Source organism: Enoplosus armatus, chromosome 13 (genome assembly GCF_043641665.1).
Source record: "Enoplosus armatus isolate fEnoArm2 chromosome 13, fEnoArm2.hap1, whole genome shotgun sequence".
NCBI lineage: Eukaryota > Metazoa > Chordata > Actinopteri > Centrarchiformes > Enoplosidae > Enoplosus > Enoplosus armatus.
This window is the reverse complement of record NC_092192.1, coordinates 8166507-8187189: the sequence shown is the minus strand read 5'-3', so window position 1 is coordinate 8187189 and position 20683 is coordinate 8166507. Positions and strand designations below refer to the sequence as shown.

At 39.7% G+C, this 20683-nt stretch overlaps 2 protein-coding genes across 2 annotated transcripts in view; both read left to right on the top strand.

The window, feature by feature from the left end:
* The first annotated feature begins 524 nt into the window (after positions 1–524).
* LOC139295432 (leukocyte cell-derived chemotaxin-2-like) lies at positions 525–3797 on the top strand. Its single transcript, XM_070917624.1, has 4 exons — positions 525–654; positions 1120–1210; positions 1611–1756; positions 3631–3797. The coding sequence occupies exons 1-4, from the start codon at positions 525–527 to the stop codon at positions 3795–3797; spliced, it is 534 nt and encodes a 177-aa protein (XP_070773725.1).
* Positions 3798–6643: 2846 nt separating this feature from the next.
* The window catches only part of sh3pxd2b (SH3 and PX domains 2B), a 35737-nt gene continuing 21697 nt past the window's right edge, over positions 6644–20683 (top strand). The window contains exons 1-3 of the mRNA XM_070916899.1: positions 6644–6876; positions 9693–9773; positions 17016–17091. Coding sequence (XP_070773000.1) covers positions 6805–6876; positions 9693–9773; positions 17016–17091 — 229 coding nt within the window. The 5' untranslated portion in view covers positions 6644–6804. The remainder of the gene's footprint in view (positions 6877–9692; positions 9774–17015; positions 17092–20683) is intronic.

The following is a 20683-nucleotide window of genomic DNA, read 5'->3' as shown; positions in this document are numbered from 1 at the left end:
TGAGATGGCTATAAATAAATATGTAGATGGGCAGATGTGTAGTATAATAGATACAAACACCCAGTTGCCAGTTTATTAAGTATACCAGTCAATATAACAGTCCTGCAATAAAACCTACCATCATTCAGGTTATAATGTTCGGTTTTTATGTTTAAGTGAGGTGTTGATTAAACTGTATGGTCTTTTTTGGGGGCTGCAATTCGTGTTGCTGTTGAATTGTTTTGCATTATACTGACAGGTGTTTCTATTATTTTGTCCACTCCATTTATATCAATGAAGGTAGGCACTACTCTGTATGATGCAACGCAGTTCAACAGCCCCACAAACTACACTACTGAGTGTCTTTCATCTCTCCTCCAGATGTCCAGTTAAGTTGTGCTTTAGAACATGAAAAGAGGCAAGGTGAAGAATTGCAAAGCCCTGATAAGAATGCTGACACTAACATCAAGGTGAAGAGGAATTACACAACAAGACCTAAGGCTGGGAGTCCAAAGAAGAAGGTCAAGAAGACAGGGAGAGTTTCCATGGGGCCAAAAAGTGACATCAGCTGCACCAAACTGGGAGGCATCTGCCAGCCTGACCGTTACATCTGCCAGGGCCGATACCTGAAAGACAAGTGCTCAGGGGCCAAGACGAGGCAGTGTTGTATGCCAGGTACAGCGCCACAGTTACACATGAATGAAAACACATACTAGCACATATGCAAATATTACTAAGACTGACTCTAGATGTGAAATACCCAGCACATGGGACACTTCTTTCACAGGCAGTCACAAAAACATACTGCTGTACAAGCATACAAAGTAGGGATTAAAGGGGTTGTGTACCGTTCTTTCCTGTCTGAGTCATGAAAATGTGTCACCGTGGGTGTGAGGCTGTATCAATGTCTGACACACCGCTGATATAAAAAACATAAATAAATAACATTTGAATAGTGTCTTTCTGCTTTAATTGGACTTATTTCCACATGAATGGAACATGAGGTGACTCAGACTCAGTGGATGTTAAAATGTGATTTTTATGCTTTACACCTTTTGGAATGCAATGCCTTTAAATATGGTGTATTGGTGGAAGGAAAGTATGGGACTAACATATTACTTTTTTTACCTGTCTCTGTAGTTGGAGCCTGGAGTATTCTTTGTGCTGGTCACCACAACAACAGAGTGAGGGCATGTGATGTGCACGGCTGTGGAGCTTTCAACTCCAGAAGGTGATTCTTCCTGGTCGTATCTTTGTGCTTAAGCCTCAGAAGATAACTCATGCTGCAACATGAGAGCTTCCAAGTGCAGAGTTTGTTGATAATGCAGCATTTCTGGTGTTGCATATTTTCTGAAACAGTTCACTATGTGGCTTCTGACATGTCGTGCCGTGGTTTAACGGTACAGCTTCTAACAACCAAATCTATAATCAGTCTATACTAAAGGGATGAGAGAGACCAAAGTTTTATATGTGATCAGTCCAGCTTTCTCTGGAGGGCTGGCCAGACACATCTGTAACCATAGCCAGACATTAGAATTTATTTTGCGCAGATTTGGTGAAATATGACTAATTGAAACAGGCCTTTTAAGATGTTTGTGTAATTCCAATCTTTTGTGTCACTCCTCTTACAGGGGTGACAACCTGCATAAAGCAGTAGATCTGGTGTGCGATGACTATGGTATTGTCAACACTCCATTCTCAGGCTCTCTGGCAGGTCCAGTGAGTCGGAAAGACCCCGCTGGGCATCAGTATGATGGGGTCAAACTTCTCAATGATGGTAAGGAGGACAAGATGTCAATGCAGTACTTGAAAGTGAGTGCAGCAAGGAAAAGAGACTTCTGAAGATCATTAATCCAGCCATCCAGAAAATGTTGTATCAACCAACATTGACATAGAAACCAATGTTAAAGTCAAGACTTTTGAGTGCATCTGTCCACTGACTAAAAGAAAAGTAAACAGTTAATTTCTTACTTAATGATTATTAACTATATGACAAATCAACAAGACTGAGAGTCTACAGCCCCGCTAGCTGCTCTGTGACGCTGACATTGTAAAGACAATGAAACTGTTAACTAAACCATGATGGCGCAAGAGGAAAAGTCATGGAATAACCAGTCATTAGGATTCATCATCCGAACACCATGGATATGTATACCAAATGTCACGGCAATCCATCCAAAAGTTCAGCTAATGTTTTCTGGAAATTACATCTAGAAGTCATTCTGATATTTGCTGCAACAGACAATAATGAAAAGGCAGGTTTTGTTAAACCACTGCAACCTTGTACGGTTACCTCTGCAAGTAAATTCCTGTAATCTATAGTGAATAGGGCCATGGCCAGGGCAAAGGCGACGTCAGGTTATTATGGTGTGGGTGTTTGGTGGGGATGAAAAGAAGGAGTGATTTAGAGGGATTAGTCAAGGTGTTGGAAAGGGGGGCTGAGACTCCGTTGAACTCCTGGTTGCCTCTAACACCAGGACCCAGCTGCATGTGAAACCCCATCAAAGGCTCTTCATGAGTAATGACCCCCACTAAGGGCCATCATTACAGAACAAAGCAATGCATCAGTGTGTGTTTGTCTCGATGGAGCCTGGCGCACACATGCCTTTGCAATGTACAGTATGTTTGTGTCCGTACATGTGCTTGTGTGTACTTTGAAAGCACCCTTGGTTGATAAGGCACTGGAGTGATGAATAAACATCATTAGTCCTCATTCTGCCTCTACCCCTAATTGAACTGTATTATCAGAAGAACACATGTACTGTCAGCTCCTTTCATCTCAGGGTAAAACACAGACATGATTAGACATCACAGAGACACATTACCTCGCCATGATACCCACATTAATGCTGAGACACTCATCATTAAGAGCTCGTAGGATTTAATGATGGTGTTGAGTTGAAGATTAGCCTACTTTTAGGTAGTTTGTTTTGTTAGTTTGCAGCTTGCTTGTTTTGGTCCGAAGAATGGTGAAAGGGAGATGGGTGTGGAAGTCGATATTTAGGGTCTTGAGCCTAGATTGATCTATTTGGAATAATAAATGAGCAATTATAAGCCATATTTCATATTTGTTGCGTGCCCTAGGAGCATTTTCCTCAACACGGGTGTACATTTGTACGAACTGTATACAGTGCATTAAGAGGGATTTATAGCTTTTAAGAAGTTGCCCAAAGTGAGGGGAATGTTAATGTTGTGTAACTCCTTTGCTTTTCTCCAAAAAAGCACAACAAAAGATTATTGATCAGGAAGGATTCCTATTTCACACATCCATTCACCTGTGGTGTAGAAACAGAATACTGAGATGTCATTCAACACAACTGCATCCACTGTTTCCAGTGACTGGTCAGAAAAAAGTTGATTCCGTATCTCTAAATCTAAAATGTACTCTATGAAGGTAAAGTAATGAGAGCAACCTGACTTTACAGGTATAAATAAGCCTAAACTCCCAAAAATATTCTTAGTTGTGTCAGTGAGCTGAATTGAGTCAATCTTGGCATTAGCACCATCTTTCTATTACAAAAATGTCATTGATATCATCAAATTATTGAAGGAAAGGGGTATGTACATAAAAAACAAACTCTTCCAAACAGTGGATAACAAGGCATTAATATCCTCAAAACAATATGTAAATTTTGTTTCTGTCTCATCCAGTACACTGTGTGAAGATCTTCAACATCCGTCCTTACCGTTACATTGGGCCGGTGGCTCAGGGGGAAGCCTTGGGTTATCTGTTGCCACTGCAGGAACGCTTCTCCGGCATCACTTCACACCTGGAGCTGCAAATGTGTGACGGCACAGACCCTTCACCTTTCATATGACCTCTCCTATGATAATAATCCCCGATGCCAAAAAATCATTATGACACATTGTGTTATTTCTACCTTTTCTATACCATGAAAATCATTCGACAGCTCTGACACTTAAGTAAAATCTGGCCTATGATACAACTGTCCAAATTCTACATCCTATTTTATATTTTTCCCCTAATGAAGGCAATGCTCATGATGGCCAGCTTTTGTGTGACTGATGATCCTTTATCTCCATTTCTCCTTTCTTTTGTATATTTTTGTACCATCATTATCTTTTTTTCCCACTGAATGCCATGTATCTTTTTATATATTTAACTGGAAACTAACTAAATATTTCTAATGATTATGACTCTTGCATATTTATATATATATATGCATACTTCTCCTTTCGTATGAAAAGAGTTCCATACCTCAACAACTCATATGACCCCTTTTATGTAATCTCTTTATAATTGAGTTATGCAATAAAATCTTACTTTCATTTCTGCTTTTGATTCAAGTGGTTTGTGTTTCCCATAACCAAGTTGAAGAGTAAAATGTAGGATGTGACAAGTTTAAATTGGGGAGTCATATAGTTTCATAACTTGTCATATGGAATAAATTGCTCAATTTCCTCATTACTTTATTCTAAATTCTAACTTGCTTTGACATTTTTGACTCCTGACATTTTATCTGAACGACAGCCATCCTTTTATACTAATCAACTGCAAGTCTGCAAGGGATGTTCCTCCTCAGATAGGGGAAAACTGCCACATATACAGTATTAATGTAATGAATACAAGACACCAACAGATGGAGCTGTCTTGCAACAAAATTGTCAGTCAAATCTGAAACTTGGTCATAAGTCTTTTTAAAATCTGTAAATATGAGACATGTTACAAGGCTAACTAAAGTTACTTATAAATAAATATGGTTACATCTAAAACAAATTACAGCATAATACTGTGTGATATTAATAGAGAGGTGACAACTTTATACTTAGTAAGGACTTTTCTGAAACAAAATTAGCACATTTCCAGTTTAACCCATCACAGCTTTAATCATCTTATGACTGAGAGAGACACATTAACCACATATCATGTGATGCAGTCTTAAGTGAGTCAAACTCAACTGTTTTACGTTTTCCACCATAATCAGGAACAGTTAATACCCACAATATGTAACTGTTAACAGGAAACCTGTGGTGGATTTAGGTTTAAAGCAAATCATGTTGCTGTCCATATGCAACAGCAACAGTGCAACCACTAGTGCACAGGTGAGCAAATTACAAAAATATCCAGAATTTATTTAGCCATAATTAAAAATATATATGGGCATACAGTCAGCTATAACACCTGAACACCACAGGTAAGAGTGCGTCAACTATTAGCAACCGTATAAGCCGCACAAAAGTTTAAATAACTTAACGTTAACATTAGCTAAAGCTGAACATAACTGGTTGAGATAGCTAACGTTAGCTAATTAGCTAGCTGGATGACTATAACTATAATGGCTAAATGGTTTAAATAGTTAACTAGCTAGCTAAAAGTAAGGAATAATGATAAATGATAAATAATTAAATGGACAGCTTGCTAAAAGTTATTGATAAATGGTTAAAATTGTTAGCTAGGTCGGGTAATGGCTAGCGTTAAATGCAATGGATAAGTGGTTGAAATAGCTAACATTAGCGTTAAACGCAATGGGTTGACATAGTTAGCATAAAGTAAGGTTGAAATAGCTAATTACTATATGGGTAAATGGTTGAAATGGTTAGCTAGCTAAAAAGTATGGATATGTGGTTGAAATGTCCAGCTTTTGTCACTCGAACTGTTAACGTTAGCAAGTTCAACTAGTACAGACTTAACAATATCCACTTTTATGTCATGAATAGTTGATTAATATTCAGTTTATCATTTTCAAATGAACACATCTCTTACATTACATGTTATTGCTGTATATGTTTAAGGTTGAGCTAATTTTACTACTTTATATACTGTTTGGCGCATATATACTGATGCGTTGCTGTTCTGTGAGAACCAAATATCTCTAAAAAGTTAACTTTTGATAAAAAAAAATAGCCCTGTTTTCAGGTTTGTGAAGATGGTTTTCCAGCTAATCCAAGGGAGTTTTAAACGTTAATTTAGCTGAAGAAGAAGGGGAATTTTCCCAACCATAAATTTCATTCTTCAGTTTACCACTTTTTACTTTTATTATGAAAAAGTAAAAAGTACAACATTTGCCTCTGAAATGTAGTAGGAGTATAAAGGTGTATAAAATATGGAAATATGCTAGTAAAGTACAAGTACCTCGAATTTATACTTAAGTACAGTACTTGTACATAGTTACATTCCACCGCTGGGCTACAATATAGAGAGACAGATACGAGATATAAGATACAAGAAGAAGTGTGCTACCATATCCTAAATGATGTAAATATGCTCTGCTTCAGAGCCCTTCAGCATGATGGTGCCTTTAAGTGCTGCCTCAAAGATTACAAGATAGCTTTCACTCTCTATTCCCCTTTTCGAATCGGTGCATTTTGTGGATTAGATGTGTTAAATGCAAATGAATCAAAATGTTCACACCCAGTAATGTTAATGCAGCTTTAAGTGTAGGGATTGAACCCGTGGCTGGGTGATCCTGCAGCCTGTGGTTTGCTCTGACGCTGGAGGGTTGGTCCATGGAGCATAATATGAAGCGTCCCGGTTGCTGTAATGGGAGTGGGCGAGCTGGGATAGGCTGGGAGTTTGGTTGGAGCCGTCAGCGGGTCGGGACTAGGCACAAGAAGGGGGGAAAACGAAGAACCGACCGACTGTTAACTTCTGGCTTCAGAGCGGCTGCATGTTGGGCAGGAAATTTGACGTAGACGGCTTTACGGAAAACAGCGTTTGTTGCATTCAGAGGTCACTGATCTGAGCGGCGCGGATGACAAAGAAGCGTCGCCGTGCAAACTTTCTCAACCGGGCTCGATCGCTCGCAAAACAAAATTGGGATTTCTGTTTTTTCCTTTTAACGGAGGCGTAAAGAAGAGGTCATCATGCCACGGCGCACCGTGCTAGAAGTAACAGTGCAAGATGTCCAGAAGCGGAGAAACCCGAACAAACACTACGTAAGTCTCTTTTAAGTATCACAACATCGGGGTTTTACTGCTTAAAATGAGCAACAGATCGAGGTTGTTTTGCAGTTCTTCTCTCTGTCCTCTCGGGTAAAGAAAAACAAAGAGAGTATCAAATTACAGTTTACCACGCGAGCCGAAATGGACAGTTAGACTTGCTCATTCACTTTAGACCATTCATTATTTTATTAACACAAGTTTGACAGACTTTAAGAGTTACACAATCTTTTTTAAGTTGTTCCTTGGTGTTTTTCAGGTTGACATATGTCTTAGTCTTATTTATTAGACTTGTCAGTTCTTTGTTTGGGTCTGAGATTTAACCAGCTGCTTTTGTCTTTTACACCTTAGAGGGATTAGGGTCATTATTGTTGTATTGGGTACCATGAAGTAGCATTCAAATGGATCTGGACCTATGGCCCTCTCCTGAGTTTTCATACCTTCAAGTGACTATCAGCAATTCAGTATCACATGTATATATGTGAATATAGACATTGTACTATTGCTACCAGAGTCTGCAGTGTAACAAAATATCTTTTAGTGCTTGTCATATGCCTGCCTTCATAGGAGGAAGGTCACAGAAAACATCTTAATAGGCAAATCAATCCTGTCCACAAACCTTCCAGACTAATCCCTCTGAGGATAGAGTTCAAATTGAGCATCCCAGCTTTGTCATGCCTCAGGCTCTCCAATTTACTGCAGGCACCGGTAACCAGGAAGTATAATTAACAGGATTTCTAAGGTCATCACAGTGAACACAAGGCAATGTTTGAACAAGGGAAGGGCCTTAACATTACATACCAAATGTAATGTGGCATGTGTAGTTTTATGGCTTCGCTTTTGTAGTACAGTACATTGTCCAGTTTTAGGGCTTTATTTTAATCAATCATTGCCAAATGTATCGAAAATTAGACTATATTCACGGAATAGCTCTACTTCTGCAGCATTTAGTTGATGGAGACATTAAAAGTGATCATTTCCTGGTGTCTGTAAGACATGTCAGGTGATAATGTTGTGTTAAATCTCATTAACAGTGTCTGTGCCAATTTAGGGGATCTGTTTGAGTCCAATTACTGTGTGTGGGGCAGGAGAAAAGTAGGGATAGTTTTCCTGTTTCAACTATCAATCCCCACTGGTACTGCAAAGCTAGAGTGGGAGACAAGAATGTCAAAAAGACAAAGACCCATTGCTCGCTTTTCTGCAATTCACAAACAATGGAGCTTTCATCATTCGTGTCTCAAATTAATTGTGGGGGATACATGTGGGTGAATTTGTCTGCAAAAGTGCACATAGTCCGTTTAAAGTAACAGTTATGACATCATATGATCTAGAGGGCCAAGAGTGAGAGCCACTGCCAAGGCCTTAGCAGGTGTTCGTGTTAGTTCTGTGTGCATGGTGTGTGTGCTCGTATGCATATTTTGGTTTGTATCCATCTATGTGTGAAAACGATGCCTGGGTTGAGGGACCAACAGACCTTATACCGCTGTGAGTGTTAGTGGTCAAGGACACAGAGTTCTCGAGGTCCTGTGTTTTCTCCATCTGTCTGTTTGCTCTCTGGTACAGCCCATGTTGTTTTGTGCCTCTACTACTACTCTCTATACATGCATTACCAGACACCTTAAATTCTCCTGAACCCTGAAGGTGTGGTTAAGAGTCCAAAAAGCAGCTTATAGCTCTTCTGCTCATTAGAGTTGAACCTATCCTGTAGAAAAGAAAACCCCCTGGAGAATCACATGCCAAAGAGACTTGCCAATATATAAGAGCATTTTTCTGCCTATATTAGTGTTTCATTGACCAGAGAAGCTTTTATAGCTAAAGTTATAGCTTTGTTTTTCTTCCTCAGAGCTATGGCCTCAGCCTCATTTGCCATTGTCGGTGTTGTAGTTGTAGATTAGAAAGTTTAGACTGTAGCGAGGAAAAAAAGCTCATCATACACCTTTTTGCATATAATCCTCTTAATTTTTGAGAATTTAATGAATAGTATTTAGCCACAGACAAATAGTCCCTCTGCCCACCTTAATGTATAGATGGCCCTCCATTGGTTTAAGTTTATACGCGCACACTCTGAATTTGAATATGTTTTGGGATATAACTCCATAACTTTATGAAGACAGCTGGCCTATATAGCTCCTGTAGTTGGTCCGTCCATGGCCATATCTAGTGCCCTGAAAGAGAGAGCGAGGCCAGAGAAGGTCTGGGAGTGGGGCCAACAGCATTCAGCCAGACACAGCGAGCCACCAGGGAGTTTCCAATCACCTCCCTGCCTCTCCCTTCTTCTTCTTCTTCTTCTTCTTCTTCTTCTTCACAGAACAAAATAAAGAGTGTTGGTTGCCTCTAGACTGCAATGTTTAAGCTAAATGCTTTTTGATATTTAATTGGTGTTTTGGCATAAATTTAGAATGTGATGTTCATTGCTGCTTTTGCTGCTCAGGTCTTTTATGGCAATACGTGTCAAGGCAATGTTTCTCAAAGAACTGCTATTTTGAAAAGACAGAATGGTCAAATCTGCTGCATCCATAGAGGATAGTGACTTCCTCTTCAGCAGGAAGTGATGCAAATGGATTGGGAAGTGAAATAATCGGATATCCCTATTGCATTTGTGTCATGTGAACGGATGATGACAGAGTCTGCTGCCTCACATTGCCTGACCAGCCTGCTGTCTGCCTTTCCTCATGCTACCCTCTCTAGGAGTCATTGCTGGCACTATGAGTCAGGAGTAAAGCCCCAGGGGGTTTGGATTACAAAGTGGTTGACAATAGTAGCTGTTTTGTTAGTTTAAATGTTCTAGTTAATCTTGTCTTTTGCTTTTCCAGGTTTACATCATCAAAGTGTCCTGGAGCGATGGCAGCACAGAAGTCATTTTCAGACGCTACAGCAAGTTCTTTGACCTGCAGGTGAGTACATGAGTTAGTGTGTGCATGTGTAACTGAGTGTTAGTGTGTCTTGGTATGAGATTGTCTGTTCATACTGTATGTGCAGTTGCATGTTTTAGGGGGCAAGGAGTGTGACAAGTTATAACTCTTCCACCAGCGAAGACTAGCATAGGTCAGGAAGTGAATGGAAGTACTCTCTTCATACAGCACTGTCCCCCTGTAGACCTAGTGTATGTAGCCAAGCTCTCCCTGCTCCACCCATATGACACTGGTAATTATATTGTGCGAGAGGAGTCGGAAAATGTCCCAATGAAGTTAATAGAGGACAGTGATGAATGCAATGGCTGCACTGATGACCACAGAAATGTCTGAATCATTCTCTAACGTCACGCTGGCAGTGTGTGTTGCACAAGGAGGGAATCTCATTAGTATCCTAGTTTCCCTTCCTCTTTCTAAGGTAATGGATCTTGGGCCCTGGCCACGTCTGAGCTTAGAGAGCATGGACTCCAGGAAACCCAGAAAGGCAACCGCTTCTAATGAGCATAAAGTCAATTTAAGCAAAGCATGCTGTCAACCCTAATTGGATTAAATTCCTTTTAATTGATTAGGATGGTCAAAGCATGAGCAATGAAATAAAGAATTATAATACTCCACTGAGCTTTTTCTGACGCTGCAAATGTAATGTTAACCAGAAGAATGTAAACTATTTCATTACTAATTTCATTAGTTTGACTTAAGCCATCAAAAGCTGCCAACAGTCTTGCTTATAAATCAGCTCATATCACATTGTTAATTGTTTTTTAATCGTTGCACCTTTCTGTTTCTGCCAAACTAAAAGTGCATGTATAGCTGTTAACAGTAATCTTTGTAGTATAATGAACCCAGATTGGCTAAAAACACTGAGTAAGGGCTGTTACTGTTACTTTTCTGATAACATTTAAAGGGATATTAAATCATCTATGCCCACTGTTTGAACTTTTGTCAATCAGTAAGAACTGTAAGAAGCCAGAAATCTCAGCAGCAATTGCTGTTTCAGAATTAATCAATGGCCGTATTTGTTGTCATTTCGGAAGCACATCCACAAAAACAACCACAAATATTGATAAAACACAGAGTTAAGTGTCACTGATCATTTTCAACAATATCATTCTGTGCTTATTTCATCCATACATCAACATATTACCAGTACATCACTAAAGACTAGTTACATCACTAAAGACCTACAGTATTGGCCCAATGGCATTGAGTCAGATGAGCATGTATGAGATATTTTTAGCAGGGGCATTCCCCGCTGGTATTCACCCCTGCTGTGCCATTCAGCTGCTTCCTTCACCTGCTTGTTGACAGCCTATGGGTGGGCCCTCGCTGGTGAGGGAAATGTAGATAAAACCCAGCTGGAGAGATTGCAAGCCAATCTCTTATCTCTTGTTAGGTTTGGCATTGACTTATTATTAGCCACCTTGAGGCTATGGTATTTCTTACATAAAAGTGGCAAGTTGGAATGCTCAAAATCTCATCACCTCCACTATGATAAAGGGATTATAAGTGTTTTATGTGCCAGCATAATGTGTTTGTGGAATTTATTTGAAGTTGCTTTTTTATCATCTTTTTAAAAGGTTATTTTATCATTTTGAGCTGTTACACTGTGGATTTGGTGAGGAATAAGGCAGTGGTTTGACAGCATCAGGCGTCATCCCAGGTGCCCGGCCAGGATAGTGACACAGAACTGAGTCATTTAGCTCCTCTCGTCAAAATGTCTTAATTTCCTGTCATCCTCCTTTGCTTTTTTCCATCTTATTCTGCCTTTTTCCCATCTTCTCTGGTCATCTCTTGTTCTGTGGCTTGATACTGTTGTCCTATGATTCAGGAGGAGTTTATATGAACAGAGAATAATAATGATAATGTAAAAAAAAAATGACACATAAAGTGTCTCCGGTACAGGCAGACAGGAAGTGTTATTCACCACATCCCGTCAACACAGCTGGCCCAAGCTGCGGATGCCTTAGTTCAACCAAGGCAACATGTGCTTTTTTTGTGATCACTGACCACCGACTGTGTTCACTCAGCCTGACTTCTTCAATATGATTTCTACATTTTTAAAGGGAATTTGCATTCTTCCAGACCTGCTTGGTTATCATTGTTTAAATCCACATATAGCCTACGTGAAGAGACGGTGATTCTGATGACAAGGAGAAAAACACACACGGGTTGTCATTAGATGATAATACTTTTGACACTAATTTGCATTCCTTCACATTTTTAAAAGTAGTTCTGTTGCACTACTTGCCCGGGAATGATTCTCCAGCCAGATGATGTTTTGCGTGTCTGACAGCATTCACTTGAGAATACTTGACTAAGAGCCAGAGGTTCTTCTCACCCAAGATATTTCTGCTACTTCTCAACCACCCTTTTCCTGCAACACCCAAACCAGAGTCTCTATGTAGCTGCTACCCTTATATAGTGTCAGGGAGTTTAGTATCCATTTCTGCATACTGGTGAAGGACTCCATGATGAGACAGAATTATTGCCTGTACATATGCATGAGTGTATGCAATGCAAAGTATATGTTTGGTCTTGCAAGCTGTTGACTGCTGAGATAATGAATTGAGCAAGTAGCACTTCAACATAAAACCTGTGGGGTTATTTCCCTCGTCTGTTTGTGTGTTAAATTGTGAACAAAAATAGAATGATCTGTTGCCTCAGACAGATGGAAAGTGCAGAGATTTTTTGCCATGATGGGGTCATCCCAGTGGCTTTGCAATTTTATTTCCATGTCACTGAGAACAGTTTCCATGCTGCACACGTGTCCACTCAACTTCACAAGCTTAGTCTTCCAGCATTCTCAGTCGCTTTGGATACAGGACACACTTTTACTTTAAAGCTTCTTCAGAGTTGCATAGCTGTCACATATTTTCCATTTGCAGTAATCAAGTAACAAAACTCTTTAAGGGGGGTTTGCTTAGAGCACTGGGTTGCCTGTTGTGTGCATTTCAACACACAGCAACAATGTGCTCATTTCCCTCTTATGCACAGTAACTTTGGCCATTTTCAGAATAAAATGTTATTGTATTTATCCTTAAGCAGTGCAGTTTGTTCCCGGAACAATAACCCAAAACATGTGTTTTTACTTGCTGAAAGATAAGTACACTTTACTGAAGTTCTGTTAATGGTATTTGTGTCAGGGATATTCAGTGTGGACTGAACGTTGTGGAAGAAAACGATGACGGTCTAAATTAATCATTTGTCAGTAAATATATGTTTTCAAATACAATTCAAGCCCATACCAGCTCACATTGGGCTGTCATGCTTCATTTTCCAGTTCTGTGGAAACAGGGAAAGCAATCATTGGCATTGCAAAGCATTCAGTTATTTCAATTATATTTTGTATAGATTTTACTTAATGTCTATACAGAAGGCTGCCCAGAATATAGCCATCAATCAAGTTAACCTACCATTTAATTCCAGAGCGACTACAGTTGATGAGCCCTGTACATCATGCAGTATAGTATGTTAAACTGTTAACATTGAGAGCCACAGCCCACGGATGATTTCTTTGTTCTCACTACTTTATAAGTGGACTAACAGCTCAGCCTTCGGAAACAGTGTGGTTGTCTGCAAATGGTTAAAAATGACCTCAGGCATGAATGTATAGTGGACTGAGTGAAAGAATCGGAGGACTAGACATAGGAAATAGGCATGTTGCAAAGAGAGCAGCCATTGTTCCCTGGCCTTTTATTCTCTCATTCAAGAGACTCTAGAGCATCTCAGATCTTCTTTATTAGGACTTTATTTGAAGGCTGATGATGTGGTTAAAGCGGATATGAAGTAGACAAATTATAGCCTCTTGGAAGATTACGTCTCTGAAGAATTTGGTAAATGAAACAACAGTGTTAAAACGTTTAAAGCATCAGTGGGCATATTGTCAGACTGGTAATGTGACAACGGAAAGGTTTGTTCTTCTTCCTTACATCCCTGTACTTGGTCTGTTGGTCAACATTGACACATCATGGCACAATTAAGAGACTGTGTGTGGTGAACAGTTTATTTTCAAAGTGTATTCACTCTTTCCATTATTCAATTTCCCTGGCAGATGAAAGCTATGCAGAATGTTTCCTTTTGATTGCAGGAAATCTAGATGTCTTCCAAGCATTGTCTAGAATATGAGCCATGAACCAGTGTTACTTTCAAGTCAATCAGAATTTTGAATATTCTGACAGCGCTAGCATAAGTACAGAGAGACAGTACATATCCAAAGCTGATGATATAATTATAATTTTTGTTAAGCTGTTGTTTAATATGATCAATGTGTGATGTCCACAGATCATAATCTATATCTGTCATTATAGAATCTATATAGTACTAATTTGGCATCCATTTCCATCTAACTGCAATGAACTCAGCAGGATATAGTTTACAGTAACATACATCAGAATAGCCTTGGAAAGTCATGTGGAGCTCGATTGTGCTCTGGCTTGGCCTGTTGTCCTCCTGCCTGTTGAGCATGAATATTTGATGTTGGGTGCATGATGTAACTGGTATTTTGAAGAGACATCTTTACTCTCTCCAGATGCCTTTTCTTGTTTGAATGGCTCTGATTACAGAGTAGATACCAGGTTTAGAGTAGACACAGAGGCTGGGTGTGTCTGCACTCACAGTCAGACACATGGGAACAATTACAGTGTGTGGGGTATTGGCTCTTCTGTGTTTGTGTCTCTCTGTCTGCCTGTCTCTTTGCTTATACTGTCTCTCTTAAGGTGGTACTGTGTCAATGATGATACATCAGACTCTTAAGCCAAGTAGATTTTTGCTTTGTGAGTGCTCTTCCCCCCCCCCCCCTACTTTGCCTTCTGCTGTATCTTAAGAAACTACAAGACTAGAGAGGACTGACTCACCTCTTTCCTGGTCTTGCTTTAGTAGTCAAGGAGGGTTGATGGCTGCTCCCTTTCTTTGCATTGTTTTTTGTTTAACAGGGGAAATTAACATTATAATACTGAGCTTTAGCAGTCAGAGCCAATAAGAAGTTATGGAAGTGCAACCATATCTGGCTTGATATTAGCCTGATCTTTGGCCTTGGTTTGAGTTTCTCCAGGTTTCTGAGATGCAATTAATACCAAAGTTCATGTCTGTCAGGTATGAAAGCTAAGAATGTTGATGGATTCTTTGTTTTTGTAGTCATACTCATATCTTTATTGGATTTGTCACAATTAATTGCTGTTAGGCCAGCTCTGCTCATTTTTAAAGAAAGGTACAATTATCAAAGGCTCTTTGAGGTGGGAGAAAAGGTTGAGTCAGTCAAACCTCAATAAAGAATTAGATTTAGGATTCCAAAGCTAGTGTCTTTCTTCCCCCTGGTGTGCTTGAAGATTTGGGGCTTGTGAAGCTCATTAGAGGATTTAAAGTTGAGGTTAAAACAAAATTGTTGAACTTCCTTGTATATGGAATAAGGCTGTTGCACAATATTGTCAAACTTAAACAAATGTTGAGCAAGAGTTAGTGAAGAAATAAAGTGAAGCAGAGAAAACAACGAGCAACAGGGTTTCTCTGTACAGCTGAATATCTGAAGACATTCATTCACCTGTAAAACACATGTCCTCTTGTATGCTTGAACATACTGTATATCATGTTTCTTCCTTTTTTTTTGACTGGAGCTTTTCCATCCAGATTCTTGCAACAATCCAGGAGCTGTCCGACTTTTGGCTCTAGTGCCACTGTGGCACTGTTTAGTTTGTATTTTACTATTATATCTCACTTGATACATTCTTTTACTAAAATACATATTTCTATTATGGATGTTTATACTTAAGTATTGCATTACCTTTCACCATACAATCTATTCTTCTGTCTGTTTTGATCGCAGGGGCAAGAGGGCAAGCTGTCAAAAAGTTTTTGCGTCTTTTTTCCTCAAAATAAGTCGTTATGCCATTATGTTTTATGGCAACATCACCTCTTTGGCACCTGACTAGACTGAGACAGTAGAAAGTAATGGAAAATGCTATTTGGCACAGGTCTCTGCCTTTCCCATAACCTCTCCATCACCTCACCTCATATTATACCTCCTCCTGTCTCTCTCTCTGTTCTGCTCAGTCCAACATATTGTTCATTTCAATTTTAACAGAGGATATTTTGTGACAGCTTTACTCAACGTCATTTATATTTCCAGAAAACTTGCTGGAGAAACCACATAATTACACTGGAACATAGCAAGATAACATTTAATAGCAGCAATAGTGTATCACAGAAAACCATGAACTTCAGTGAACAAAAATAATATAAAGTAATGTCTCATGAGCAGATAAAATACAGCACCCTACAACACACATCTTCTACCTAGTATTTCATGACCCACACACGTAAGATTAGATTCAAGAGTAGGCTGATCATTGATTTAATATTTTGGGATGAGTGGGATCACCAAACCAAATACAAATTTCCTGTTTGGGTGATGCCAGTGCTGCATATTCTAGAAATGAGTCTGCTATCAGTCCAGTACCAGTGGGGGGAATGAAAAACATCTCTGGTTCAGATATTTGGCGAGCCAATTTGTTTTGACCCTCAAATGCCTCTATGGCTCACAGCCTTGATAGATGTGTGATTTTATCAGGTTGACATTGAACAGAACAGAAACCAGTCAGAAATGGTATTAATCTCATTTTCTGATAATCCTGTCATAGTTGCCTACACATGGGCCAGCTCCAACTGCATCTGCAGACCTTAACTACACAGTTTTTTATATATATATATATATATATATATATAATTGCAAAGATTTCATCAAGAGTCATGAACAAAGGAGATATTAGTGGCCAAAATGACATGTGACAGAGGGAGAAAGGCAAAAAGTGTTTAAGTGGAAAAAAAAGACTGACACTTAAGGCAGAATGAGTTTTAAAGAGAAAGAAAAGACTGATCAAGAGAAACCAAGAGAAATGGTGATCAACTGATATAAGGAACCACTGCTCTCTGGCCTTAGAAAACTATGGAAACAGAAATGTTCCACTATGTCAGTTGTGCCTTGCTGCTAACAGCCCCTTCGCTGTAGCCGCATATGAAGTAGTGGGGAAAAACCATACCATCTGCTCAGGACATTCCTAATCATTGGCAGGCCTTTTCTTTATTGGCCAAATTCCTTGTAGGAACTGCTGATTTGTAAAAATGTGAACCCTTCCCCTCCAGCTTCAGCTATCCTGTTGTGTGTAATGTGAAGTGCATGTTTATGTAAGTGCTTTGTGTGCTAATAAGTTTTAATTAATTGTGGTTTTTCAGATGGAATTGCTGGATAAATTCCCAGTGGAAGGAGGCCAGAAAGACCCAAAGCGCAGGATCATTCCATTCCTACCAGGTAAGAGTTAACCACACAATGTCTCCCAAGGCCCTTTCACTCACACACACACACACACATGCACACAACGGTGGCTTGTTCGGACTGAATGAAAGAACTATTTTGATATTTAATTGAGTGATATCAAGCAAAATGCCAAATATTCGCTGGTTCCAGCTTCTGAAATTTGAGTTTGCCGTCTTCTTCCATTTATATCAATACCTTTTGGGTTTTGGCCAGTTGGTTGGACAAATTAAGTAGAGATGTCATCTTTTTATGTTTAAGAAATTGTGATGGCCATTTTCTGGAATTTTAAAGACTAAAACATTAATCAACTAATCTGATAAATAAGGTACTTTGTTAGTGGCCGCACTACTTTTGATAACATATACATAACAATAAACAAAGAACAGTGAACTCATTTATTATCTCTTTAATCACCCTGTATTTCCCCCTTGCTGTATTATTGTGTCTTCGTCTCATTCCTGCTCCCTTTTGACTTCGTCATCACAAACATTTGCACGCATCGGGTTAAAATGTGGACAATGATTCACTGTGAATGAACTGAAGGAAAGCAGAATATTTTGCACACAAAACAACCAACCAGAACAATCTGCTGCAACCATAATTGGTCATAACCTCACGGTTTCTGTGAACCAAGAAAGAATATGTTTTTCCATCGACTCTTTAAACAATCAGCTGACTCTGCTGATCTCTAAGCAGAAGGCTCCATAACCATATTAGACAATTATTAGTAGTGTTGGAGCCTTTGGGTTAAACGTTAAATATTTGCAATTATGTTAATATATTAGTGATCATAAAACTAAAAGGTTACAGGGCATAACATTCATTATGAGGTGTTTGGCTTAGCTGCACCATTGTCCTGGCTCATCATCTTTAGTAAAACCTGACAGGCCAAAATGATGCTTTCTTCTTTTCAGTTTCCATGACTTTACTACAAGTACAAGTGGCAACAAAGTTTGTTTGGATTAAGGGCTTTGGGTGTGCTCGACCAACTTTTGAAATAGTTTGAGACTTATATCCTGCTGAAAGTAATCCTTTTTATGAGAGAAAGCCTCACCCAAAGACCCCACCCACATCTTCCCTACCAAGCTTCGGACGAGTGGGGGATAGGATTTTCTTTGTGGCCTTGCAGGTCTGGAATTCATTGAGAGAATACACACACACACAAAAACACACACACACTCTCAGACTGTTTGATGAACTCTGAGTGGGAGGAGGGGAAGAGGGAAGAGAGACACTTTTTCATGCTATCCCCTTACTATACCAGTATACAGTCAGACAAAACATACTGACTATGAATACTTTTACGAATTCTTCAAGATTTTCCCCAAAAAATTTGTCTTCTACCCATGACTGACCTTTGCTTTTTGTCTTCCAGTGAAGCTCAGAGTTTTGGTAGAGGCAGAAAATGACCACTGAATTACCTCAGAGGAAGGCTCTAAATCCCCAACTGCTCCTGTGCTGCTTAGACATCAAAAGATATAAACTGATTGGACTTTACATGGCTCCCTCTAGGGATGCCACTATGGAACTGTTTGCTTTTGTGCCACAATGTTGCTGACAAACATTATGTATGCTCAGTGCCTGCATAAATTGGAGGGGTAAGAGAATAACCATTACTAGTCTCAGATCTCAGATCAGGTCACCTCTCAGAGATGGATTACAAGCTAACATTTGCAGCCAAAAAAACCCGCTTACACTTACAGAGCAAAATCTGGACTGAGGGCTGAGACCAACCACGGCACGGAAGTGGTTTTCCCTTCTTTGGTTTGTTCAAGGCCCCAAGCTGTTTTTACTTCTTTGGTATCTCCACATCAGCAAAGTGGCTTGTCTGCATGTGTGCATAGTGCAGAATTTCTGCTGTTTTTTTGCCAGGTGTACACACCAAAACCTTGGCTGCTGCAATTTGTTCTGAGTCCATCCTTTACCTCTAAGAGGAAGTTTAAAAAAATTCCAAAACGTGCCCATTTAAACCCTTACCTTAATCATTTTTTTTCATACAGGATGTAGACTCTTTTGTTATCTCAAGATTGCATGGCATGTGCCGAGTATCTCTGGGCCATTTGTCATCTGAATACCTGAATATATTCCTTTGGTGAGTTCATACTTGACATTTGGATAAAAGTAGCACATTTGATCTGTTTACCCTAGAGCCCTTAGCGATTGCTCTTTGAGGCAGTGTCAGCAGGTCAGCCTTTGAAAAAGAGCTGATATGCTCTTGACCAATTATCTAAAGTTGGGGTTGTTAAACTATGAACCCAATCAAAACCCAAGATGGAATGTGGGTCTGTTTCTTTAGGGCCCCTGTGTGATAAAAGAGGTGATATTCTTTCATGAACTTGGAACCCAGATGTAGAATATGAATTTGTAATTTGGGTTGCCTTTTTTCCCCTTTCCTCTTAATGATAGATCTACAGTACACCTTTTTTCAGCTACTCTGTTTGGCTGGGGATCTCTCTGCCTGCCACAGTAGGAGGCACAGTATGTTGGGCAGGTCAATGTTCTGTGGATCTGAATAACACATTCCCCAGTCGGTCCTCTATGAAGCTACAGTTACAATGACCTTGTTGCTTATACCTCATTCATATCACGTACATCTCTCGTCTGCTGGGGAAAGTAATCACTGCTCTTGTCTACTTGAATGTGTAGTACCAGGAGCAGACTTGCTTTTTATGGTAGCTTATGAAGTTGTGTCTGCCGTTAGTCAGCAACTTAACTAAGAACACAGTAATTACAACACACACACAGCTCGTTCTTTTATGCTTTACCGTAGTAGCTCTACATGCATTGTTGCTGTGTCATGTAGTTGCCCTTCTGTGTAAAGTCATTTGAGACGAGCCCAAGTCTCAAAGTCTTATAACAAGGCTTGTGTCAAGTTTCAACTCTTGTACTAGCAAGTCTCAAGTCATTCAAGACAAATCAAAGTCAATAGTTTTTCAACAGCAATTTCCAAATCAAGTCTCACTGTTACAGAACTTGACAATTGACATGTATTTGTCTCAAATGCCTTGAGACTTGACTTGGACTTGCATTGTAGTAGCAACTCTCAAGTCAAGTCTCAAATTATTTGAGAGTCCAAGTCAAGTCATGTTTGTAATAGCAAGTCTCAAGTCCTGAAATAGTTTAAAGTTCCAAGTCAAGCCACAAGTCCTCAGTTTTGTGACTGAAGTCCATGTCTACGACTTTGGTGTTATGTAAAGGTTTTAGCCACTCAAAATCCCTCTGAAGAGCCAAAATGGGGTGAAAAAAACGGAGGAATTCATGTGTGGTGAGTTCAGTGATTAAGAGGGGAGTGCTGAGAACAGCTTTCTGTGTGTGAGGTGTGTAACAACGATCCTCTGTGTTCCCATCTCTATCTGTCTCTTCTCCCCAGCTACCTCCCTCACTCTCCCCAGGAAACAAAAGTTGTTTGATACCCTTGGTCAGTTCTTGCTCTGAGATTTGCCATAAAGTCTACCCTGCCTCAGCCGTGGCTCCAAGGCAGCAGCTTTCCTTTCCTCCCTCCTCCCTCCCCAAACAAGCCCTTTTCTCGGCTGCACCCATGAGCTGCCGTGCATACAGAGTGGGCAGTGTTGAGTCAGTGCTTCTC